At 39.6% G+C, this 26,543-nt stretch overlaps 2 protein-coding genes across 4 annotated transcripts in view; one reads left to right on the plus strand and one right to left on the minus strand.

Annotated features, from left to right (window-relative positions):
• The window catches only part of FAM114A1 (family with sequence similarity 114 member A1), a 130,757-nt gene extending 108,072 nt beyond the window's left edge, over positions 1 to 22,685 (plus strand). Inside the window, exon 13 of the mRNA XM_076001178.1 lies at positions 19,618 to 22,685. Coding sequence (XP_075857293.1) covers positions 19,618 to 19,701 — 84 coding nt within the window. The 3' untranslated portion in view covers positions 19,702 to 22,685. The remainder of the gene's footprint in view (positions 1 to 19,617) is intronic.
• Positions 1,082 to 26,543, minus strand: part of TMEM156 (transmembrane protein 156) — a 45,661-nt gene continuing 20,199 nt past the window's right edge. Inside the window, exons 3-7 of one of the 3 annotated variants that reach the window (XM_076001181.1) lie at positions 24,968 to 25,228; positions 22,513 to 22,632; positions 20,151 to 20,234; positions 2,210 to 2,282; positions 1,082 to 1,286 (exon numbers count right to left, since the gene is read on the minus strand). In XM_076001181.1, the coding sequence (XP_075857296.1) occupies positions 2,257 to 2,282; positions 20,151 to 20,234; positions 22,513 to 22,632; positions 24,968 to 25,228 (491 nt within the window). In that variant the 3' untranslated portion in view covers positions 1,082 to 1,286; positions 2,210 to 2,256. Of the gene's footprint in view, positions 2,283 to 4,259; positions 4,366 to 20,150; positions 20,235 to 22,512; positions 22,633 to 24,967; positions 25,229 to 26,543 lie in introns of all 3 variants that reach the window. The other 2 variants (XM_012753989.2, XM_076001180.1) reach the window with 2 other exon arrangements.

Genomic DNA, 26,543 nt, shown 5'->3' on the forward strand with positions numbered 1-26,543 from the left:
TCTTCACCCAGAAAGCATCTATGAAGAAACTACTGTGAGCCAAACACCTACTAGCTGCCAGGGACACTGTGGTGAGCAGAACCAGACACGTCCCCTGCCCTCATGCAGCTTCCAGACTAGAGAGGGAGACAGAGGTTAATTAATAGCCAGGAAAATAATTGTAAATGACAGATACGAAAAGGGCTATGAGGGCTAAGAGCATGTACACTTGGGAGGTTGGATACTCTGAGAGACCAGGAGACGCCGTCTTTAAGACCCTGCTCAAAAGCCACCTTCTCCAAAAGCCTCCCCTAATTCTCCACAGCTGTGAGTGATCCTGGGCGCCCGTAAATGCTCAGCAGGAAGTGTGCATCCTGTAAACGACGCTTCTCCCACCCTAGTGTGTCTAGAATCTTCACCAGTGGTATGCACATGCTGTCCCCTCTACCAGATCGTGCGGCCTTTGTGGGCAGAGCGTAGGCCATCCACATCTTTGTGCGCTTCCCAATATCTGTTGAAGTCTATTATTTTAATAAATAAGTGAAATTCCTGAGAGCTGCCACAATTTTACAGAACTTGAAGCTTAATTTATGCCTTTCGTAAGCCAAGTTCCCATTGATTTCCAAGTCGTTTGTCAGAACACAACAGGTATGTGCAGGGAAACAGTAATTGGGCTTTGCAGAAACTGCATAAGATTCATACCACATGGACTGCACTCCTGCTGAAAACCCCAGACCCAAGCTCGACTCACCTGCGGTATTAATTAGAATACACAGACAAGAAAAAGTGAGACTGGTAGAATTCCACTTGCCAAATCATTAGTCCCTAAATTTTACAATTAGAATACAATTAGAATTACAATCAGTTTGTGATCTAGAAGGAAAAAAAAAAAAAAACAACAACAACAGAGTACCAGAAAAACCTCTGTGTACTGGAACATTCATTCATGGTAGGTTACTTACATAGAGTGGAAAAATATCTTTTCCTTCTAAGTTCATAGCTGAGGCCTCTGTAATACAAGATTAACAAGCAAAGATATACTAATTTAGTTAAATACGTTTTATGTGACTCCTCACAAGGAAATGAAGAGCCAAAGAAACAGTTAGACCTGAGTATTTTTTATTGTGGGTTTGATGAAGAATGAAGAGTTATAGAGATCTATAATTGTGCAAAAAGAGTTTGATCTAATAGTAATACCCTGGGGGAACTTAGCAAGGCCGGTTTGTTCAGATCCTTCTCTGTGTCCAGTCTTCAGAGGTAAGGAAGCTCTTTTCCTCTGAGTATAGGGAGGACACCTTTCACATGATCTGTATGAGAGGAAGGTCAGGAAAGGTTTTATTATCTTCTTCAGAGAAGAGTAGCAGAGGAAGGTCAGAGTGACCTTCCTGCTTCTTCCATTTTCTCAAATTCCTTCAGCTTACAATATTCACTATGACAAGGTGCCACATTATGGGGTAGCATGTACTGAACCCCATCACTTAATGTTAAATCTGACCCTACAGCTGAATTCTGTAAATCTACGCAGATAAGCAATTTTAGCCATATAATGACACCAGGAGATTAAGTTCCACCTTAACTCTAGGAAAGTATTTTCATATTTTTCAATGTTAAGAGCTTCCCTCTTGTCCAATGTGCTTTTTATTATAGTAATAGCTATAATTATCCTTAACATCAATGATGGCTGTAACAAATAGGAAAGCCAAAAGAATCAGAGGAGATCTTTTGCTATTAGGTTTAAATACTCAAATATTTCGTTTAAATTCATTGTATTTTGGTGTCTTTGTATTTTTTAAAAACCATCCTGGTGCAAAAGAAGGCAATATTTATAAATACAAATGAATGTGTAAACAAACAACCCAGGCTCTTCTAAATCATTTGCTAAATATTAATAGAAACAATCCATCTGTATAGGAAAAACCATCAAATCAGCATCTGCAATGTGGCCCGATGAGAGAAAAGATTTTCATCCTTTTGATCCTCTTTTTGTTTCCTCAAAACTAAATCTTAGGTCCATTCTAAGCTGTAAAATGGTAGATGAAAAAAAAAAAGAGAGTATGCATTCTCTTGCTGTTTCCATGAATTTCATCAGCTTGTTTTCCATGACTCATAAGGGAGTTTTTGAAAAAGCTCATATTCCCTTGATCTCACGGGTCAAATGAATGCTCTTGAGCTAGTTTTCATTAATCAGTAGCATTTCTACTGCTTTCCTATGGTGCATCTAAACATTTACCAGTCTGGTCATTCCCGAAATAAATTATGAGTATTCTTCTAAAGGCTTCAGTCCAAATTTTCCAAGGGATAGTCTGAAGATGTAAAAAAAAAAAAAGCAAGCAAATATTATTCACACAAAAGTTTTGTTAAGTGTTACCTGAATTAGAATTGGTAGAGAACAATTTTAAAACTATTTATTAAAACTGTCTATTATAAGAACACCAAAAAACTTCAAGTTACTGATGCGGGGTACTTTCTGATCCTGTTACATGGTGGAAAAACTCCCTAAGAAGACAGTAAGACAGTGTATGCTTTGTAATTATAAACTTTTCAGCCCAGCATGTAGGAAACCTAGCATTTCCTCCAGCCTCTACTACTATAGTATGTTCAGCTTGTTTTCTGCATCTATTAAAGTGTAAGTGTTCATGCAGGTTTCTTTCTGATATAACATTTCATGATTCTAGTGGAGAGACACAGAAATTGTGATTTATTCATTCATTCAACAGATACTTACTGAACACCTGGTGGACGTGAGGCATCATTCCCAGTGAAGGAGGGTCTCTGATACACTCTCCTAGTCCTCTGTCAATTCCTCTGCCATGTTACTTGACACTTTTTGTTACAGTTAGGTGTTCCCTAATCTGATTCCTCCACTGACTGTGTTGTTCTTTTTGCCAATGAACAGAACTCTTGACACACATAGGTACTCAAAAATCATTTGGAGAATGAACAAAGGGGAGCTCTTCAAATGCAAAGTTGAGCAATCCAAGAATGAAAACCAGAATGAGAGCCATCAAGCATAATATCCAGGGATATTTCATTGACACAACCGTGTGACTACAGTATAAGTCTACCTAGGGATCTCTGAGCCAACAGTAGAGCCTGGTTTCACTGAGACCCACACACTAAGACTTACCTCACTTTAGTTCTGAGCACAAATGTACCCTTGGCCTATTGACCTCTGCTGGATCCCTCGGTTGTCTCTTCTGACGGGCTCTCCGCTCGCCTCACCTGCGTGGTGCCTGCGAGGCCAGCCTGCACGCCTGCCTCCGTGAGGCTCTAGTGCCCTCTGGCTCTGGCCGGGCTTGGCCAGTGGGGAGCAGCAGCACATACACTAGTGCCCGCGTAGTGGGGATATTCATCCTCTCTCTTCATGGCGAACACAGGCTGTAGTATCCCTTGGCCCGAGACCATAGCTCCTGTCAGACAACCCTCCCTGCATAGTCATTCTGTGTGTCTGCCTGTCTTTGTCTGTGTCCCCTGGGTGCCTTGCCCCTCTAGTCTTAAGAACAGCAGCACAGTCCCACATGGCTAGTCCTAGAGTGCTACACTCTCCCTTTCAGCTTTCCCACACCCTGTCTCAATACACCTTTCATTAAACTATCCTCAAATTATTCGATTTGAGTACCACATCGGTCTCCTGATAGGACTTTGACTGATAACCACCCAAGTTATCATGAAGAGTAAATGATATAGCCAGTCACCGCCAAGCACAGTAAGAGGGTACTAATAAATGCTAGTTTCCCTTCTCTTCCCTGTTATATATTTTATACTCCCTACAGTGGCTCTTCATAATACCTATAACATAATATCTGCTTAATAAATATTTGTCGAATGAGTGAAAAACTGTCAAAGACCCTCTGACCACAGTTTTAGACTCAAATATGTTGAAATCAATGTTAGATTTGGAGTTTCTTATTTCAGTAACGGGGGAGGTATTTCTACTTTATACATCTCATTCTCGCTTTTCTCATGCTCTGACTAAATGATGACTCAACTCCAGGAAAAACAGTGCCAAGTGATATGCTGACATCTCAGGTCCAGTGTAACAGACTAAGAGATTAGTTATTTAATGAATTGAGATATTCACTTAATCCTTCCTAGATCTTGGATAAAATAGTGATTTTATTTCATGTCATTTAATTCAATGAATGGACTTTGCAAATTATCACTTTCTACCTCTTACCCACAGATAGAAATGTAGTTTGAGGTAAACTGTGTCTCCTTGAACCCACTTCTATTTGTAGCGAGTAAAGTCAAATAGTCAATAAGGCCCAAGCGTCACTCACCGTGTGTATTGATCTCGCTGGTGCACTGTGGAAGCGACTTATAGTTCTGGTAATGGGGGTAGCTTTTCCTTGACATGAGCCAAAGGCAGCCTCTGTGTGGTCTCTACTGTTTAAGAAGAAGAATTGTTTTAGTCTGTGTTTAGTTAATAGCAATGCAAAAAGAGGCTTGCTATATTCTAATGTACTAAGTGTAGTAGGAAAAGCTTGGCCCACATCTAGAAGGAGTGGGGCTGTTTCTACTGCTCAACTGGCTGCAACTCTGACACTTTTAAACCTATTTCTCTCAACTGTTTCTTTCCCTTCATTCTTTCCCTCAACTGCTCATCCCATTTCCTGGGCATAAAACCTAAAGCATAATTAAGGAGGAGCAGCATAGGGAAAAAATTTCAAGTACAATGTCAAGTAGCAAGAAAAGAATCTCAGTTTGGAAATTGACTGCAAACATTTTGTTCTATCACATTTTGTTGAAATATGTCCCTAAGTAGAACATTAATAACATCCTTGATTTCAGGGACAATTTTACCAAGAAGCAAACTTACATATTAGATGAATTATCATCTGTTTTCCTACCCTGTGATTATGTTGCTTTATAAAATTCTTCTAATATTATCTTCAGCTGACTTCAAGGTAGAAGATGAAACTTTATTTTCTACATTATAGCAACTCTTTCATTCACCTGAAATCTGGGGTCTTGGTTTTCTCATTTTTATATTGTATGTAGTTTTTCTTTCATAGACATTTCTGCTTTAGGTACAAAGTCCTGAACATGTGTGGAAATGAAATGACCTACAATTTAAAGAGAAGTTTTAAGAAGAGAAATCAGAAAGGAGGAATTAAGGCCGGGCGCAGTGGCTCATGCCTAGCACTCTGGGAGGCCGAGGCAGGGGGATTGCTTCAGGCCAGGAATTGAAGACCAGCCTAAGCAAGAGTGGGACACTATCTCTACAAAAAATAGAAAAATAGCCAGGCATGGTGGCAAGCACCTGTAGTTCCAGCTACTTGGGAGGCTGAGGCAGGAGGATCACTTGAGCCCAGGAGTTGGAGGTTGCAGTGAGCTATGATGACACCACTGCACTCTAGCCCGGACAACAGAGTGAGACTCTGTCTCAAAAAAAAGGAGGGGAGTGTGGGTGATGTACTTAAATGTATTCAAAAATAAAATGCTGCTTCTCCATGAAGATGATCAAACACTGGTACAGGTTACCCAAATAGAAATACTAAGGAACCTTCTCTCAGAAATTTTTCTTTTACTGTGTTTCCCCGAAAATAAGACCTACCCATAAAATAAGCCCTAGCAGGATTTCTAAGCATTTGCACAATATAAGCCCTCCCCGAAAATAAGGCCTAGTGACGGGTGTGGCTACGCAGTGTGTCTGCACAACCCGTGCATTTAGTCGCGAAGCGGTAAAGAAGACGAGCAGCCCTTCTCATCTGCCCCGTGAGAGCTCTGTTGCTCCACATGAGAGATTGGGGCCAATGGTTCTAAAGGAAATAGAGTCGCAAGAAATTCAGGATGGAATTCGGGGTTTGGGGAGTTATGATGATGTTCCAGAAGAAGACGACTTAACTACATTTGAATAAATGTAGATTGTTGTACCGTGCTTAAAAAGAAATAACACATCCCCTGAAAATAAGCCCTAGGGTGTCTTCCTGAGGAAAAATAAATATAAGACCCTGTCTTATTTTGGGGGAAACATGGTAATTAGGAAATTTCTTTTAATAACAAAAACTTTATTTGGCGGATTTAATCTTCCTCTGTCAAAGGCAAGCAGGTTATTAGTTTTTTAAATCGGTGTATATGTCTATATATATGCTATGTATATACACTGTATATGCATATATAATATTAATCTATATACTGTATATATAACTTATGCTTATATGTGTGTTATTTTGATCCTTTTTTACATAATTGGTAGCATATCATATGCATATAAACACTTACTAATATCTCTTAGAGATCTTTCCACATAAGCACCTTTTCATTCCTTTTTACAACTCCCTGGTATTTCATTGCACAGATGTGTCATCGAGCATTTAACCACTTGGGCACGGCGCTCACCGGCCGCGAAGCCTGGCCCACAGCCGCGCCCAGCCCGCAGCGCTCTGCGCGCGCATGCGCCACGGTCCGTCTTGCTCTCGGGTGGTGGGGAAGCGGGAAAGCACTGAAGCTTGTTTTACTTCACAGGCAGCTTTACTTGTCATGTAAATCAGAATAGGTAACATATACATATATGTTTTCATTACATTATTTTTAAATGTTCACAATTTTGATAAATGAAAAATTAGGAAAGTCATATCACGGCTGCCGGCCACAGTCGCCGCTCAGTTCATCTGTGGCTGCCGACTGTAGCTGACGCTCGTACCAGAGTGGTTACACAGCCTCCTATTTAGAATGTGTCTAATCTTTTAATATTGCAACACTCTAGCAGTAAACGTTGTACATGTGTCATTTCTCTCTTGCATGTCTATAAGATAAGTTCCTAGAAATAGGTTTGCTGGCTCAAAGGGCTTGTCCGTTTGTAGCTTTGATAGTTATTGAGAAATGACTTGTCACAGACGTCGTACAGATTGACCTTCCGATGCATAAATTATGTGAGTAGCTATTGTGCTCTGCCAGAGAATGTTAGTCAAACTTCTGGATATTGCCAATCTTGTCCACTAAAAAATTACATTTCAAAAAATTAATTAAATGGCATTTCAGTATAGCTTTAATTTGCATTTGCACCAGAATGTAAGCTCCACAAGGACAAAGATCTTTGGTTGCTCTCTTTGGTTCACTGCTGTGTCTTCTGTACCCAGAAGGCCAATATTATTGGCACATTGTAGGCACAAAAAAATTTGTTTTTGAAAGAATTTATTCTGAGTGAGACTGAGCAATCTTTCATATATTTAAAAGCCATTTGTTTTCCTTTTCTGTAAGCAGTCCATTCTCACCCTTTACCTATTTGTCTCCTGTGGTCTTTTCGTCATCAATTATTATAATAGAAGCTCTGTATATGATAGAGATTTATCTACTTATTTTTGATGAGCTGCAAATAATTTTCCCCATTGGTTGCTTGTTGTTTATCACTTAGCTTGTGATGGGCTTTGGTGTGTATACTTTTTCACATAGTCAAATTTATCAGACTCTTATCTGAGTTTTGTGTCATGATTAGAAAGGTCAATTTGGCAGTTATAAATGAATTCTACTGTTGTTTCTTCCATTACTTTTCTGGTTTCATGTTTCCATTAAAATCAAATGACAAATGCCTGAGGTGATGGATACCCCAATTACCCTGATTTGATTAATTCACATTGTATGCCCATATCAAAACATCACATGTAACTTGTAAGGATATACAACTATTATGTACCTATAATATTTAAGAATAAAAAGTAAATTAAAAATAAAACATAAAAGATAATAAATTTTTAAAATCATTGAGCCGTTTGAAATTTAACGTTACTGCAAGATCTGGATTAAGTTAACTTTCTATCTTAAATGATTATTCAGTTATCCCAACATCATTCATTAAGTAATCCTTCATTTTCCTACTGATTTAATATGCCACTTTGATCACTTACTAAAGTCCTGAACTTTCTTGTTTTTCATTTGATATGTTTATCTAGTCATGTACCAAAACCATGCTGAAATGACTACTTCTCTTTATTCTTCTATTTCAATTTTTTCCTGTCTATTATTGACAGTTTATTTTTATAGGAATACTTATATGTACTTGTTTATTTCGAAAATATTATATTTATTAATATTTGAGGAAGAATTGACATTTTTATGTACTCACCTTCTTATTCAAGAACATGGCATAGCTTTCCTTGTGCACAAGTCACTTTTATGTCCTGCAGGAACATTCTTTTGAAGTTTCTTTGGAAAAATCCTGTGCATTTCTTACTAAATTGATTCCTAGTTACTTTATCTTTTTGTAGTTGTTTTAAATGCGGTGTATCTTCTAACTGGTTATTGTTTAAATATGTGAATCCTATTGATTTTTTAATATTAATGTGTACCCTGTCCCTTGCTGAATCTTTTAAAGATTTTTTTATGGAATTATCTTAGATTTTCCACATATATAATTATATCATCTGCAAAATAAGTGATCATTTACCTATTCTTTTAAATTTTGAAACTTTTTATTAGTCTCTTAGCTGATTGTGTTGACTTGTACTTCCAATAGAGTGATAGATAAAGTGGCAATAGTGGACATCCTTGGAAATTTCTGGCTTTAGCTAGGCTTGCTTTTAGTGTTTCTTTTCTAAGCATATATCTGGGCTTTTTGTTTGTTTGAAACAAATGTATTCTATCATGTTAAGAAAGTATATATTTATCTTATTTTTATTGGAAGTTTTAATGAAGAATGAACATTCTATCTTGTCAAATGCATTTTTAGCATCTATAGAGATAATCAAACCATTTTCCCCTTAGATCTATAAATATGAGTGACATTAAAGATTTCCTAATGCTAAACTGTCCTCGTATTCCTGGGATGAGCCCCATTTGATCACGGTAGGGGTACAAGTATATATGTGTATGTGTATATGTACATACTATTTTAAAACCGTGCTACTGGATGCTTTTGCTAATATTTTGTTTGGGATTTTTACATGAATATACATAAATAAGATTGCTTGATGGTTTCATTTTAGACTCAGTATTTCTTGGGTTTGAATATTACTATTAAGGTTTGTTTCATAAATAGAATTAGGAAACATTCTTTGTTTCTTTGGTCTTGCAATAGTTTAAATATCATTGGAATAATCCATTTCTTAGAGATTAGTAAAATTCTTCTGGGAACTGCTCTTCCTGTTACTTTTTGAAGAATAACTAAAATATTTTTCTATTTCTTCTATGCCAATCATTGATTTGTCTACATTTTCTCTTTCTTTTGGTGTCAGGTTTTATAAATTTTCCCAGAAAATTATTTATTTTAACTAAAGAGTTTAAAAATTAAGATAGTAACTTTAGGGGACAGGAATAGATAGGCCATTTCCAGCAGATAAGGAGGACGCTTCAGTGCGTCTATGGAAATGCTAAAATCACCACTGAAGTCAGAATTTCTTCCTACACAGCATTTAGGCTCCTCAAGGGCAAATGACAAAACTTCCCTGACTGATTAGGGCACAGGCGAGACAATGAGCCCTGAGAACAGCCTTCCCCTGGGCGCACAGCTCCCCTCACCTGTGCTGTTCCACGCACATTCGCACATTCGTTGTTAGAGCCCGCAGCACCCTCGACTTCTATTTCATTGTTATTCAGTGCCACACACACCTATGGGGCTAGCTCTGCCAGCCCAGTCTCACACTGCAAGCTCCTAGCAGTCTGTGATTTTTGTCTTTCTAAATCCATGTTTCTCAAAGGATGGCTGCAGTAAGCGGAACCCTAAGGTGGTCCTCAAGACTCCCACCTGCTATGCATGCTCCGAAAACCTCCTCCCCCAGAGTGTGAACAGGATGGGATTTCTGGCTTGTGATGAGGTTAGAAGGCAAAGACGGAGAGATTTTACAGGTGTAATTAACATACCAGATCAATGAAAAGGGAGACTACCTGGAGTGGGCCTGACTTAAAGAGGTAAAAGCCCTTGAAAGAGACACTAGGCCAGAAAGATTCTTGCTGGATTTAAAGGCTCAAACTGGAATGTTTTGAACTGCCTGTGGAGGGCCTCAGGCAGGTCGCTTCCACTACCTGGGGGCAGCCTCCAACAGACAGCCAGCCTGAAGCCAAGGCCCTTGGTATCCAGACCCAAGGAAATAAATTCTGCCAGCACCCTGAATGAGCATGCAAGCAGAGCTCCTGATGAGAAATGCAGCCCAAGTGACATCTTTGGTTTCTGCCTTATGGGACCCGGAGCAGAGGATCCAGTTAAGCTGTGCCCAGACTTCTGACTAATAGAAACTGTGAGATAATAAATGCCACTAAGTTTGTGCTGATTGGTTACACAACTACAGAAAGCTGATAGAGTGATCGACAGGCCGTTGGCCTGAAAATCATCAGAGGTAGTAAGTAATTGAAAATGCAGGTTCTTGGGTCTTACCCCAGATCTGTTGAATCAGAATCTCCCTTCGTAGAGGCCTGGGAGCCTGAATTTTTATAGACATCCCAATTGATTCTGATGCACATTAAAGCTTCAGAATGAATTTTCAATGCAAATAATTGCTCAGACAATCTTTGACACAGCATCTTATAACCCAGAATTTGAGATTTGGGGATTGTTCTTTTTAAAGGTTAAAATATCAGAAGGGCCCACTCAAGAAACTAACTAATTATCAAAGGAAATTAACAGGGTTCTTTTGGTTGGAAAACGAAACCGCTCATCATTTGCTTATTCGTTTGGTTTGCTCACCTTTTATACCATAGTATAACTGCAATTTACTATGGCAAGCTATTACCTGTCAAAATGATGGGTAGTCTGAAGTAATTCTCTAGTGGTGCATTATCTTCAGTTTCTCCTGGTATCCAAAGTCATGTAACTTATATGGTAATAGCAAAACTTCTAAAAACTTGATTAAAAGGCAAAAAAAAAAAGGTAGGATATATGTCATTTTAATACCTTCTTCAGAATAGCTAAACAGGTAGAATATATTTCTACACTGGGAAATAGAGCTTCTTTCAAATAATATTAATTCACTAATATTGGTTAAGGCAGAAGGAACAGTCAGAAATCTTCTAAAACTTAAGAGTATTTTCACACATTTGTCAAATCTCTGAACCAAACATGTCTATGACCTTTTTTTCCCCAGAAACTTCAGAAAAGCCTAAATAATTAAAAAGAATTCCAGTCTGAATTTTGACCTGACAGAATTTAGTGAATAAAATGGATTTCCAGCAATAGAAACTTTGGTTAAAAATAAAACTCCATGCCTTATGTTCTCAAATAGCGCCTCTATCACACTATCCATGACAATATCCAGGTCCCCTCTGATGCTGCTTTTTTCTTCTTCTTCTTTTTTTAAGGATTTCTATTGCTTTTCAAAGGTGTTTTATATCCATAATATCTGGTATCTAACCTCAATTCATCTTTCCAAAGTAACTTTTGATTCCCACCGAATAATGAAAACTTGCAGGGTGTTTTCATCACTTTGGTTCTGATGATTTTCATGTCAAAGACAAGGTCCATCCTCCACCATGAGGGCACATCTAAAACTTCCTCACCCTAGCCAGCCTCCCTCGCCTACTACGGGAATTTCCCCTCCAATTTTTTATATTCTTAATTTTGAAACTGCTTGTTCAGCTACATTTTACTTGGTTATTAAACTGGAAAGCAGAAAATAGCTAAAAACAAAACAAAATAAGGAGTAAATAGGTTTAGGTGATTGCACAACAGGTGTCTCTCTGTGCCCTCCACTTCTCCAATAGAGGACTTCCCCACTTTGTTCTATTATAACCACTCATCTGTCTGCCTCCTTTAGCAGAAAGATTGTGTTTTATGCACTGTTTTATTCCTCAGAACCCATCTTAAAGCATGACCCCATAATAAGTGCTCAATAAATATGTGCTGAATGATTGAAAGAACGCCATTCAACTCCTCTTTTTATGCCTCACTTTTCTGAATAACCAGGCACAGGTCCAGGCAGTACAAGAAACCATCTCTGGAGTGCTGCCCAGGAATTTGAGAGTAAGGAAAATACATGGTCCTCTGAGAGTTAACCTATAAAATCAATCCATGATCACAGCACAAACTCACAAAGTCACCTTCAAAAAAAATTATTCCCAATCCAAAACCTGTTAAATCTTAAAAGTGCTATGTTAAATGAGCCAGTCAGTCTACCCATAAGGTGGGGAGGAAGGTCTCATGCTATCTGGCAAAGGAATGCATTTTAAAGCCACCAAACACCTCTTGTCTGTAGTTTGCCTTCCCACCTGGTTCTGTCTGTCTAAGAGAAAGAATACACATGTTTGCTGGCAGAAGCATTTGGGCCCATATTTTTCTCAATTGGATCATCCTTTGTGAATTAATACATTTGCCTTCAGATTTTAGAAACCTATTGGTGTGAGCTGGGTTATACAATGGATCCTTCTTAATGGGCTGCCATTGTAGGGGCTCAGCCCACATATGCAAAGGAAAGCTCACTGCCATGAGGCACCTGTGTGGCTTGTGGGGGGCAGAGGCTAGGCAGCCAATCCTGGCAGGGCGCTGGCCTTGCCCCACACACTCTGCTCTAAGTTTTGGCAGTGGGTCCTGACACCTGCACTCCTGAGATCATTTCCCTGTGATTTTAGCAAAACTAGTGTGGCTACCTTGAGGCTAAAAGGAGGAAAATAAAGGTAAGGATAAAATGAGGTGAGAAAGGTGGATTTTTATATACTTTGAAACATAGGAAGCTTTACCAAGTACAAAACAGAATATTTTTACCAGCATCTTTTTAAGCCCTTTCAAGGAGTCTGCCCGGAATTTGCTGAGACCCATATACGTGCTCATCTGGGAGTGCTGCAGAAACGACGGCCCTCAGTTCTCCCTCCCCTCCTTCCGACTTCGGCAGATTCAGCCATCATGACTCTTTTTTTTATTTCAGCATATCATGGGGGTACAAATGTTAAGGTTACGTATATTGCCGTTGCCCCTCCCCTCAAGTCAGAGCTTCAAGCGTGACCATTCGCCAAACATTGGACATCTCACTCATTGTGTTTGTACGTACCCGACCCCTCCTCCCCCCTCCCACCTGCCCGACACCTGATAAATGTTACTCCTATATGTCCACTTAGGTGTTGATCCGTTAACACCAATTTGCTGGTGAGTACATGTGGTGCTGGTTTTTCCATTCTTAAGACTCTTTACTTAGTAGAATGGGTTCCAGCTTTATCCAGGGATATACAAGACGTGCTATATCACTGTTGTTTCTTAAAGCTGAGTAGGATTCCATGGTAAACATATACCACATTTTATTAATCCACTCATGAATTGATGGGCACTTGGGTTGTTTCCACAACTTTGCAATTGTGAATTGTGCTGCTATAAACATTCGAGTGCAGGTGTCTTTTTCATAAAGTGACTTTGATCTTTTGGGTAGATGCCCAGTAATGGGATTGCTGGGTCAAATGGTAGGTCTACTTGTATCGCTTTGGGGTATCTCCATATTGCTTTCCACAGAGGTTGAACTAGTTTGCAGTCCCACCAGTAGTGTAGGAGTGTTCCTATCTCTCCACATCCACACCAACATCTGTTATTTTGGGACTTTTTGATAAAGGCCATTCTTACTGGAGATAAGTGATATCTCATTGTGGTTTTGATTTGCATTTCCCTGATGATTAGAGATGTTGAGCATTTTTTCATATGTTTGTTGGCCTTTATTCTGTCTTCTTTAGAAAAGTTTCTGTTAATGTCCTTTGCCCACTTTTTAATAGGGTTGTTTGATTTTTCCTTGCTGATTTTCCTGAGTTCTAAATAGATTCTAGTTATCAGCCCTTTATCAGATATGTAGCTTGCAAAAATTTTCTCCCATTCTGTGGGTTGTCTGTTTGCTCTCTTGACAGTTTCTTTGGCTGTGCAGAAGCTTTTTAATTTGATCAGGTCCCATTCATTTATTTTTGTTTCTGCTGTTATTGCCTTTGGAGTCTTCTTCATAAATTCTTTGCCTAGGCAAATGTCTAGAAGAGTATTTCCAACATTTTCCTCTAGGATTCTAATAGTTTCACACCTAAGGGTCAAGTCTGTTACCCAGCATGAGTTGATTTTTGTGAGAGGTGAAAGGTGTGGGTCTTGTTTCAGTCCTCTACATGTGGCTATCCAGTTTTCCCAGCACAATTTATTAAATAAGGATTCTTTTCCCCAGTATATGTTTTTGTCTGCTTTGTCGAAGATCAGTTGACTATATGAGGATGGTTTTATATCTGGGTTCTCTGTTCTGTCAATGTCCCTGTTCTTGTGCCAATGCAAAGCTGTCTTAATTACTACAGCCTTGTAGTATAGTCTGAAGTCTGGTAAATTGATACCTCCTATTTTGCTTTTATTGCCTAGGATTGATTTTGCTATACAGGGTCTTCTCTGGTTCCATACAAAGTGTAAAATTATTTTTTCTATATCTGTGAAAAATAATGATGGTATTTTGATAGGGATTGCATTGACTCTGTAGGTCACTTTGGGTAGTATAGACATTTTAACAATGTTAATTCTGCCAACCCATGAGCATGGTATATTCTTCCATCTGTTTACATCCTCTGCTATTTCCTTCTTCAGTGTTTCATAGTTCTCCCTGTAGAGGTCTTTTATCTCCTTAGTTAAGTATATTCCAAGGTACTTTATTTTCTTTGTTGCTATTTTGAAGGGAATTGAGTCTTTGATTTGGTTCTCACTTGTACTGTTGTTGGCATATATTAATGCCTCTGATTTTTGTGTATTGATTTTGTATCCTGAGACTTTACCAAATTCATTTATTAATTCAAGGAGTCTCTTGGTTGAATCCTTGGGGTTCCTAGGTATAATATCATGTCATCAGCAAAGAGTGAGAGTTTGATCTCTTCTGCTCCCATTTGGATGCCCTTAATTCCGCTCTCTTGTCTGATTGCTGTAGCGAGGACTTCCAGCACTACATCATGACTCTTGATGGAAACAGTAGTAATGAATATCTAAACTGCTGTCCACAAAGTACTTGGTTTCCTCACAAGAGCTTCTCCAAAAATGGAGGAATTCAGGTTACCTTCACAGATTACGTTGGTCAAGACAGCTGTAGAAATTTCTAGACCATTTGGTGATTCTTATTCAGTTTTCTAATCGGGCTTCAAAAAACCTTCCAGTCTTAATTATTTCTTCATATTGTCATAGGAATTTAGAACTGCTATATATCATTCTGACCTTTCATCACATAAAAACATTGGCATTTTCGTGCAAGCCCAAGATAGCTAGCAGCCTGTTAGGGCCAACAAAACCAATTATGGCAGCTTAAATTAGATTTTATTATTCAAGGTGCCAACTCCCTACTATGTCCAAAGCTCCATCTGTTATTAACAATGATCCTAAAACAAACTTATCTGCTCCAAATCTGGTCAATGTGAAAATCAAAGGAGGATGGAAAATAAATGACTGCAAAATGATCTAGAATTAACAACTGAAGGGAAAAAGAAAAATATAATAAAAAACCTCCTTGAACTGGCATCTGCCAACATTCTGAGAATTGACTCAGTTCCTAGTTAATTAATACTGCAGATATCCTTAAGACTACTCCAAGGAATAAAACTGATGAAGTCTTTAGCCATTTTCTTTTTTATTATTTATGATTTAGGGAGGGAAAGTATTTTGAAAGGTCTTTGTGAGACAGCAACAGCTGTTCTTTCAACATGGTCAATGTAGAATTATATTTACCTGGCACATATTGACTGTGTACCTACTATGTGCCTATAAATATGCACTACACTATGAGCTGGGGATGCAGTGATAAATGTCATCAGACAGTGTCCTTGACCTCAAGGAGCTAACTGGCTTGTGGGAGAGACATCAATCAAATAACACAAAAATGTCAAACAGCGACAGGGATAATTGCTACAAAGACAGATTTTCAGGGTTGTAAGGGTGTGTAATAAGGGGCATTCACCTGTCCAGGAGGTCCAAGATGACTTTCTCTGCAGAAGTATTAGTTAAGCTAAGATCAGAGGGGAGGTTGGAGTTAACTAGACAAAGTCAGGGTGGCAGGAGGGAGGTTTCTAGGGAGTCATGGGGGAGGCAGGATGGTCCTGGCAGGGACACTCTGTTTACAGACAGAGTAGTTGCATTTGTGCATGTGTTCTGTAAGTTCTTCCAGAGCTCGAATAAATGGCTGTCACATAAAGGTATTCAATGAATGAACAGAATAAACCATCCTATTCTGCCTATAGAGTCTTCATGCTGGTGAATGTTTTCCTGCAAAGAGAACCATCCTCTTCATTTTGAGCCATTCTGTAACCAAGCAGATGGCTGTAACCTTTCTTATTTTATGAACCTAAATCTATATTTTAAGAATATAGTGATATTTATGATAGTTCAGCAAGTAAAAATTAAAGTTTCATCTTATCTTGCTTCATTGCAGGACATCTGTAATTTATCTCTTCTTCTGTAGGAAATTGAAACCTGCTTACTCTCTCTTATGCTGGCCATATAAACATGTTGCAAACTATAATTTTACAATGCCAGTAGTTTTATTTTGGGTAATATAAATTATTGGGTCATCCACTTCTTTTTGACATTTAGTAATTCTCTTTCACAATAAAATTCCGTATTCTTTGCTTCATGTTCCCTGAGAACCCACCCACCTTAACTGCAAAATATATTTCAGCCAATGTTGAAATGTTTCTTTGCAGATGACTCACATTGTCACATACAGCTCCTACAACTTTACATAAAGAAGATGTTTCATCTCAGTTTCCAGTTTTAAGTGTAAAAGAGCATGAAGAGTTTTCATCTGTGGCTTGAACCAGCAGATTCCAGTTCACTAGTGCCATTAAGTGGTGTGCTAGAAAGTGCATCTATTGCACAGAACTGAGTTTGAACCCTGACTCTGGTAGGAACCAAGCTGTGAGCCAGTTGCTTAAACTCTCTTAGCTTTAGTTTTCTCATCAGGAAAAAAAGTTAAGTTCTTATGAAATTAAATGAAATGTGCGCAAAAGCACATTGCCTGTGGAAGGTGCTTAAGGAGACATTGGTTTCCCTCTCCTGCGGCAAGCAGGGGTAGAGTCTCCTGAACCATGCCGGAAGGTCTATGAAGGCAGGGCCTATGCCTAGGGTGAGCGCCACTGCAGCGCCAGTGCTCAGCATAGTGGTTGGCCCATAGTCAGTGTCCAATAAACTATGTTGAATATTTAAAGATGAAGAATTTCAAGTTTTAAAGATTTTACTCTTTTTGATGGAGAATAGAGGGGGGATAAGAAATGACCCCTTCATGGACCCATGCAGCAGGAGTGAGAGCTTTGACTCCAGAAACCTGATGTTACAGATATTTATTTATTGCCTGTCCACCGTGAGGACATGTCAGAGGTGATCTCAAGTATGCAGAAAGCCAGGGGGTCGGGTATTCCCTCTCCCTGCTTCCTGGCAGGCAGAGGACCAGTCTGTGGCCCATGCTCAGTGAATCAGATGCTGCCCTTGGGCCAGCAACCACAGGCAGAGAAGCAGGCCGCGAGGCAGCCAGGGCAGCCCCAGCGCCTCGGAGCGACCTCCAATGAGGCGAGACCAGTAGGGCCGCTCACGCCGAGCCGCTCCTGCGGTGCGATTTGCACTGTGTTTTGGCTTCCTGGCCTCTTCAATGCCTGTTTATTTTCCAAGTTCAGATTCCCTGACCTGCCTATTGCTTTTGTGGGCTACCTACCAGTTTTCCAATAAATTTCCTCTCTGTAGTCAATCAAGTTGGTTTCTATTGTTTGTGTCCAGTGATTCAGAGGCTCTAGTCCACTCCTCCTGCCCCTGGCCTTTGCTCCCCAATATGGCCGCCCTATTAAGCACCCTTTCTAGGGGTACATTTTAAAGTCACTTGTATATAGATCTTAAATCTTTTCCTTAAGATGGCATTATTCTTTGACCTCCTTAGCAATTTCACACAGTGTGCTACACATTCTTCAGTGGGGTGGAATCACGTTCCCGGTAGTGACTTCATTTCTTCATTTCCCAAACCTCAGATCCGTTGCTTGCTCATCTGCTCTTTTTACTTTATACTCATTTCCTTCGAGCACTTGTGACATTTAATAAGCTTTTCTTGGCATGAACTATGTGCCAAACACTATGCCAGGGACAAGGATACAAAGATGAATAAGACAGAGTGGGCAGCTGTGTGAAGATAATAGTTGAATGAATAAGATGTAAAGTGTATTAATGCACAGACAGGCAACATAAGCTCTCACACTCCTCGAAGCAAGAAGGAAAATGTTGGAGACATATAAAAGGCCAGGTTTTGATTCTGTATGACCTCTCTTTCTGTAGCAATGAGCCACAGTAGCTCTATCAGTGTTCACTGTGCCCTAGTATGTGCCAGGCAGAATGCGTTGCCAGCGTCCTGGTAATCTGTCCATATTTCTCCCTGGGAGAATGAATCAACTTCTTTTGGAGAGGGTGAGCCTATCTGTATCTCCGTGTGTGTGTGTGTGTGTGTGTGTACCAACACTTAACTTTATAACATGTGAACAACTGGATAGACATTCTGGGATGTCTGGCTGGAGTGAACAAGCTGCTCTGCTGAATGCGAGGCACAGTCACTGCCGCTTTGAACCATGTCTCTTCATAGATGCCCATGTAACTGCCTCTCCAGAGAAGCATGCTGGCACATTTGTTCCTTACATTCTCACTGCTGCCTCTAACCCATCACTACAAAGAGAGGAACACATCACTAAAAACAGCACTCAAGGGAGACATGATTTCTTTTCCATTTTTCTCTCAGAAAGAGCAATTTATAATGGGGGGGGGGAGATTACACTTAGGTTAAAGGAAAATAAGTAAGAATATGCCTCTTTCCCCCTTTACCATGCTAAGCCTCAAAAGGATTCTTGGTTTTAAAAACACGCCATCACCCCTTGGCCTGCACTAAACATTAATATTATATCACTGGTAATAAAGCCAGAGGAGTTTTAGTGCTAGCTGTCAAAGGGAAAGGGTGGCTGAGACAGGTTTCTTTTATGAATGAAAATCACAGGCTCATAAAAGCAACCTGTGAGGTTAGACTTGTGGGTAGCCAGCACTTAAAATTTGTGTTTCCCTCAATTAGACAGGTTGACAGGGGAACTATGGACTTTTTCTCATACAAGACTGCAGTGCTCAAAATTATGACTTGAAAAAGAAATGACCAGAATTCCTAAGGCAACCATAAAGCCCAACAGAACTGTGTTGAAACAGAACCATTCCTGGAGTTTGGGCATTTGCCATTTAAAACAACTTCGTAGCTTTTGTTTTATTAATCAAACAAATTTTCATTGATCACACAGAATTTCCATCCACTTACCCCCCATTTAACTGGCATCAAATGATTATTTAACTAACGCTTATTATCAGCCAGAGCATAATCATTTTACTGATAACACTGAGTAAAACGTCTAAATTTTTAAAAATTGAGCTCTTTAGGCACACCCAATCTAATGTTTTCTCAAGCAAGGAGTCTGATCACCTGCGGTTTAGGCCCTGGCAAGGGCCGAGGCCCCGCCAAGCGCGAGCGGAGCGGCGTGCGGCCTCCCGGCCGCGGGCGGCGCCGCGCTGTCGGTGTCCTTTCGTTTTTGAAGCTGTTTACGCACAAGACGCGAAGCTTCCTTTCTTTTCTAACGTCTCACAAAGTACGAAGGGGCCTTGGCACTGGCCGTGTACAAGGAGCTTTAGTAATGTCACTCATGGTTCTGTGAGTTTCAGAGTGAAGGATATTATTTCTCTCTGATGAAGAACAGGCTTTGTCCATTTCACACTCTCCCTCTCTTTTTTTTAAGTGTGATTTGACAGCTTGGATTCAAAAGGAGGCTTCACAATTAGAAGAAAGACTGAACCACAGCACCTGTGCCAGCAGCCCCTGAGCTGCTCCGACTGGGAGTCCCTGGTTCCGTCTCTCCTCGGGAGGGAAGGGGCTTTCTACCTGGCGCCATTCGGCTCCCTTTACACAGTGACACCTCTGCTGACCGAAGGCTGCGGCCAAAGCCACACTCACTCTGCAATACTTCTTGCGATTCCGAAGAATAATGGTAACTCGTCTCATTTAAAAATAAATCTGAGGCTTATTCCTTACTGCTTTCTCTCCTCTGCCTACCCACATGAATTTCTTCTTGCCAATTAAGCAAACTTTCCATTATTGGAGGAGGTAGTGTGGACCATGACCATCCCCTGATAATAAGGCATATTAAACTGGATTTCCTGTGCCCACAGCTCCTCTATTCCAAACGCAAGGCCAATTTAAATGGGCTCATCTCAGACCTCCGGTTTGCTCTGGAACGGAGCAGCGCCGCTCGGCGGCCGGCGCGGAGCTCACCTGGGGCGACCCGCGCAGCGCGCGCTCTCGGCTTCTCAGAGTCACTTCCTCTTAAGAGAACGGATGGAGTTTTGTATCGATGACCTATTCCCCAAAAAGAAATTAAATAATTAGATGATAAACAAGCACATTTTTAATATATATTCCCCACGTCAGTTCAAAGGATTACCAAGAAGAATGGGCCATTCACAACAGGATGCGGAGTAACAGGACACTAAGAGCTTTTCTTTGTTATTTCCCATTAACAAAGTCAGTTTCTTTCTAACACCAGTGGCTTCTCCACAACCATAAATGCCATTGTGCCATCTTCTCTGATGGAAAGCATTAGCTCTATGTACAGAGTATTATTTATATTATTGTATGCATAGATATGATGTATAGAATATTTAATGTATATTTAATATTCAATAATATATAATGTCCTAAGTGATGTGAAATTTTCATTACTTTATATGCTTGGATTGCAAGGCAAGCTTTTGAAAGACATTAAGTCTATCATTTGGGAAAATGTTCATAAGAATTTAATGTGACTCCCCACTACTGGTCTCTTTCTAGACATCTCTTCTGGCTCACGTCTCTTTCCTAACATGTATTCACATGGACAAATTCGTCAAGAAACTCAGAACAATGCACTATTTACAAATAACACAGATTTATTTAAAATAATTTAATTTTCAAAACTATAAAGACTCGGGGTCTTAGTTCTGACATTTTACTAGATGTATCGCTTTAGACAAAACACTTAACCTCTCTGAGTTTCAGGGATGGGGGGTTTCCTCTATAAAATGAAAATAAGAGCATATACTCTGTACTTTAATAATTACTGAAAATGGTTATACAAATATACAGTATTGATAATGTTATTAATCACTGCATTAATGGCTTTATTACTAAATTATCAATGACAAGACAATATGAAACTGCCTTCAAAATTATCTGCAACAAATATGTAGTCAAAAGAATTAATGGCAGCTTTACTCAAACCTGGAGGCAGCCACTTACACTTGTTATGCCTACCAAATGACAAACACAGCCTTGCCTGATATAGCCCAGAAGAGACTTGGGAAATAATACAACCACCACACTACTGTCCTTTATTGAAAACTAATTATACACTAGACACACTGTGTTAACGTTCTTAAGTAATCTCTTTATTTCAATCCTTACCTCACCCTGTGTAGTAATAGTGATCATCCTTATTTTACAGAGGAGAAAAGGGATAGTCAGATACAGTAATTTGCTCCATATCACATAGCTAGTAAGTGGTAGTAATAGGACTCTAACGTAAGTCCATGTGTCTTTAAAGCCTATTCTCATAGTGGTACATGTTATACTGTCTGTAAGAGACCAACTATTCAGATTATGAACTGTCGATAAGTCCTGGTATTAAGCCACTATATGCATGGGCACACCAGCAGAGCCATTATTTGCGTGGGTCAACACCAGTAGTGCCATGCCTGTAGTTTACAATCAGTGTCCATCCTGATAGGTGGGTACCTGTGTCACACTAGTTGTTAGGGTTTTTTTTGTTTTTTTTTTTTTGAAACAGAGTCTCACTTTGTTGCCCAGGCTAGAGTGCCGTGGCATCAGCCTAGCTCACAGCAACCTCAAACTCCCGGGCTCAAGTGACCCTCCTGCCTCAGCCTCCCGAGTAGCTGGGACTACAGGCATGCGCCACCATGCCCGGCTAATCTTTTTGTATATATATTTTTAGTTGGTCAATTAATTTCTTTCTATTTTTAGTAGAGATGGAGTCTTGCTCAGGCTGGTTTCGAACTCCTGACCTCGAGCAATCCACCTGCCTCGGCCTCCCAGAGTGCTAGGATTACAGGCGTGAGCCACCTCGCCCGGCCGTTGTTAGATATTTTTAACTTTACTCCTACTATCCCGATTTCCAATTATTCCTTAAAAGGAATAATTCTGCCCTGCTGAAAATCTACTGACAGGCTCACACTTACTAAGGATTAACTCTGGCTTACACTCCTCACCTACAACCACGGTGTTCAAGATCTCCAACTCTGAAATTCTTTCTCACCACTTCCTATTCTCCCACCTCTCTCTGCCCTCACTTCTGCCAAGACCCTGCTTGCCATGCAGCCCGCCAACTTCTTCCTGCTCACCCAGTCGCTGCTCCCTCCTAGTCACTTCTCTGAGTAGAAGACAGACACATGAAGCTCCTTGAATGCCAGAGCTGTGTCTTACACTTTTATTCCTCAATTACCTAGATCGCCACTTACACACAGTAGGTGCACAATAAATGCTAAATTGAACTAAGAAAGAAATTAAATCCATAGAGAATATTAGGAGATGCTTAACACTAAATGGTTTATCCTGAACGACAGATTTATTTCTCAATACTTACTCTGCCACTTCTGCACTCTCCTGCGGCCTTCGAGTATTTTGTGGAAAATGAGGATGATCAAAAATATAAAAACTAATAAAACTAAAACATACCAAGTGATCTTCATGGAACAAATGACATCTGTAAAGGAAAAAAAATACTATAAAAATACAATAAAATTATGTAACAGGTAAGAGGCAAAGTGGTGGTGTAGCTGAGTTCTACTATACATTCTTCCCTGAGCTGGAATCTGACTGTATGGCCGTCCCTATGACAGGGTCACTTGATCTCTTGAATTCTTTTTTGATGTGTTAAATGGGGAAACTTGACCCCGTAGCTTCCAGGGACCTGTTTAGTTCCAAAATTATTGGATTAATTCTGCTTACAGGTTGTACTGATATTAGTTTCACTATCATTGCTATCACTAGCGTAAGACCACAGCACAACAGAGTACCAGAATCAGAGCCATTTGTCACTAACAATTTGGCCCTAGACCAAGCAGCCCAAAAATATGTCCTCCAATCAAAAAAGATGCAGCGAGTACAAAGAGGATAGGGAGGAAAGAGAAGGGCAGGCAAAGACAAAGGATTGGACCGACATGTGTAAATGGCCAGAGCAGAGGAATAATCACACCCCCTTTCCACAGGGTAATAGGCAGTACACTGGCTTGCATGACAATGATTACATAGTGCATGCATTAATTAAACATGATTGCCCTGGCCTAAATTTAATAAGAATACAGGTATAAACGTGTTCATTTGGATGATAGTGAGGCAACATGGGAAGGATGGTCACCATCAATCAGTAGCTTAGCACAGTCTCCCTTGGTTCCCAGGCTGCCCACCCACTTCTGCAGCCTTCTGGAAAAAAATCTAAAGGGACAGTTTAAATTATTGTTTCAGAGTGAATTTACCAGACTGGACTGAATTTAGTTTCACCTCCTAATGGAGAGGGCTTTTCTAAAGGAGATCAAATTAGTCTTTACACTGCAGTGTAAACTATGAATAAATCTTTAGCCTACACATAGCAAAATGGATATACTTTTACCAGAACACAACAGTACATATTTGTGTACCACTGTTATCTTTCTGAGTTGTAGATGCCCAAAAGCTGTTAACTATCATTTCATTCTGAATCTAGAACTTATGAATTTTTGTCATTAACACAAAAGTCTCTTAAATTCATAATTACAGGAGTGCTTATTTTCTCTTTATGTTTTAGAAAAATATAAAAAGCAATTAAATGAATACATTTAACTGAAAACATGAAAACATTGAAAAAATGTTTTTCATATCTATAATCCAAACCTCTGTATCTTTCAGATTTCACTATAGTCACTTTCTCTAATCCACCTCCCAGCCTCACTTCTGAACCAAAGAGAACAGACCTCCTTGTTCAGGTCTTCTCAGATCCTCCTCCACACCCCCTGCCAGACAGGCACCTTGAAACAACCTTCAATTGCAGAGGCTATAGGGCCCTGGGCAAACTAACTCACAGGAGAAATTTCTTTGAAGTCATACTTTACTTTAAAAATGCATATACTTTACATATTTCTGTTTCCTTTAAAATAAATGTAGTATTTTTGAAAGAATTACCCTTAAAATAATTAAAGCTTTAGATAAGCATTCTAAAGCAATGTGAAAGACTTCCATATGTCTGGAACGCCAAAAAGGATGGCATATCACGCCCCCACAGCACTGTGGCCTTGGGGGCCCTTGCTCGTGTATGTGAGGTGCCTGCCTCTTCGAGATTCTTTCACGTCCATCTAACTCTGCGTCTCCAATGACTACCACGCTGCCTGGCATACAGCAGGCACTCATTAAATGAATATCTCATAAGATGCTTTCCAAGAGTGGATTTTTATGGGTGAAGTGGGGTTTCACTGCTTAGCGTAAAGGATAAATTGTGATAATTCAGAATAGGGTAAACTAGGAAGTTAACCAGCCTTCAACAGAATCAAGATACATGTAAGATTTCTCTTTCAGCCTCCGACTTTTCCTGCAGAGTCATCTAGTGACTCCAGGTACCTAATCTGTACCTCACCCTCTTCCCAGCATTACGTCAAAAATCCCATATCATCTAGACCTGGTTCTCAGCTCTAACAGAGGACATATTAAATCAACCCAAAATAAAAATTTAATAGTACGTTACAATGTACACAGATATTTACATTTCAAAAGAAATCTCACCCGTTAGTACCACGTGTGGTGGTATTACTACTTCAAGCATGGCTAATAGGAGTGTCCGGAAGTTCTTGCCGGGCAGAGCATCTTTCTAGTGCCCTCAAATCCTGACCCATAAAGACCTCCTCTGCCTCAGGTTACAGCTGGGCCCCATAAAAGTCACATTTTGAAAGAAAAATAAACAGATAAAAAGACTAACATTCTTTCAAGTCATATCATTTCAACAATAAAAAACTTAATTTTATGCCTATATCTGATTATTCCTTTTCTCTCTCATTTCCTTAAAAACTTACTTTTTACATCCATTTCTAGGTGCAAAGAAACATGTATACAATTGTTTAGGTATTTCGTAATTCTACAAGTATCGTTTGTAGGTTTTTCCTTGGTTGGCTCTTCTTCCATGATTGCTGACTTTCTAGTGTGGGATTTTAGATTACAGAAAGTGTCATATTCCTCCAAGTGGTCAACTAGAGGAGCTACGGTGAAGTTAAAATGTTGACAAGGCGAATGAAAATCATTTGCTTTCACTTCTGTTGATCCTCTCATGATAAGAACTAGAAAGAAATTAAGAAAATGTTATTTGCACAATATTAATACATAATAAGAAAACATATTCAATTCAAAACTAAATCTCCTTTCTATACAAGAAAATGGAAATAAGAAGTTACCTGCACTAAAAATAATTATTAAAGTGATTGCATTTTTTAAGGTCATGAAAACCAGGTGGTGGTAGGGTCAAAATAGTACTGGAGCATCTCAAAGAAAATACAGATATTTCCCTGATGACTTGTGGGACAGAGTGCATTTTTCCAAAGTGGTCACAATACTTCCCATCTCACATTGTACTAGTTTTCTAGGGCTGCTATGACAAGGCACCATAAACTGGGTGGTTTAATGAACAGAAATTTGTCTCACAGTTCTAGAGGCTAGAAGGGTGCAATCAAGGCATCAGCAGGGCCATTTCGCTCTGAGGCCTGTGAGGGGAATCTATTCCATGCCTCTCTCCTAGATAATGGCAGTTTGCTGGCAATCTTTGGCATTCACTGGCATATAGAAGAATCACCTTGACCTCCACCTTCACCTTCACATGGCATTCTCCCTGTGTGCGTGTCTGCATTCAAATTTCCCCTTTTTATAAGGACAACAGTCATACTGAATTTGGGCCCACTCTAATGACATCATCTTAACTCGTTACATCTACAGTGACCCTATTTCCAAATAATGTCACATTCTGAGGTATTAGGGGTTAGAGCTTCCACATATGAATTTTGGAGGAACACAATTCAATCCACAACACACACGTTATTCTAAACTTTTCCATCCTCTCCATAATAAGTGGAGCCTAACTCCTTTCCTCTGCTCTTGAATCTGGGAGGGCTGGTGACTCACTTATAACCAGTCAAATGCAGAGAAAGTGACACTGCATGACTAAGCTGAAAAGGAGAAGCAATTTTCACCTTGATCCTCAGAACACCAGCATTGGAGCCTTAATCACTGTGGAAAAGTCCAACAACTTAAGGCCACCATGCTGTGAAGTAGCCCAAGTAGAAAGATGACATGAAGGAAACAATCAACTGAGTGAAAAGGCCAACTACATACCTGATAAAGGTTAATATCCAGAGTATATAAGGAATTCCTACAGTTCAATAGAAAAAAACAACACCAAATAACTTAACAAATGGGCAAAGGACTTGAATAGACATTTTTCCAAAGAAGACATACAAATGGCCAAAGGGAATGTGAAAAGGTTCTGAGCATTACTAATCATCAAGAAAATGAACAACAAAACCACAGTCAGATACACCTCACACCTGTCAGGGTGGCCATCATTAAAAAAAGGCAAGTGTTGGTTAGGGTGTGGAGAAACTG

This window comes from Microcebus murinus, chromosome 3, assembly GCF_040939455.1.
Source record: "Microcebus murinus isolate Inina chromosome 3, M.murinus_Inina_mat1.0, whole genome shotgun sequence".
Classification (NCBI taxonomy): domain Eukaryota; kingdom Metazoa; phylum Chordata; class Mammalia; order Primates; family Cheirogaleidae; genus Microcebus; species Microcebus murinus.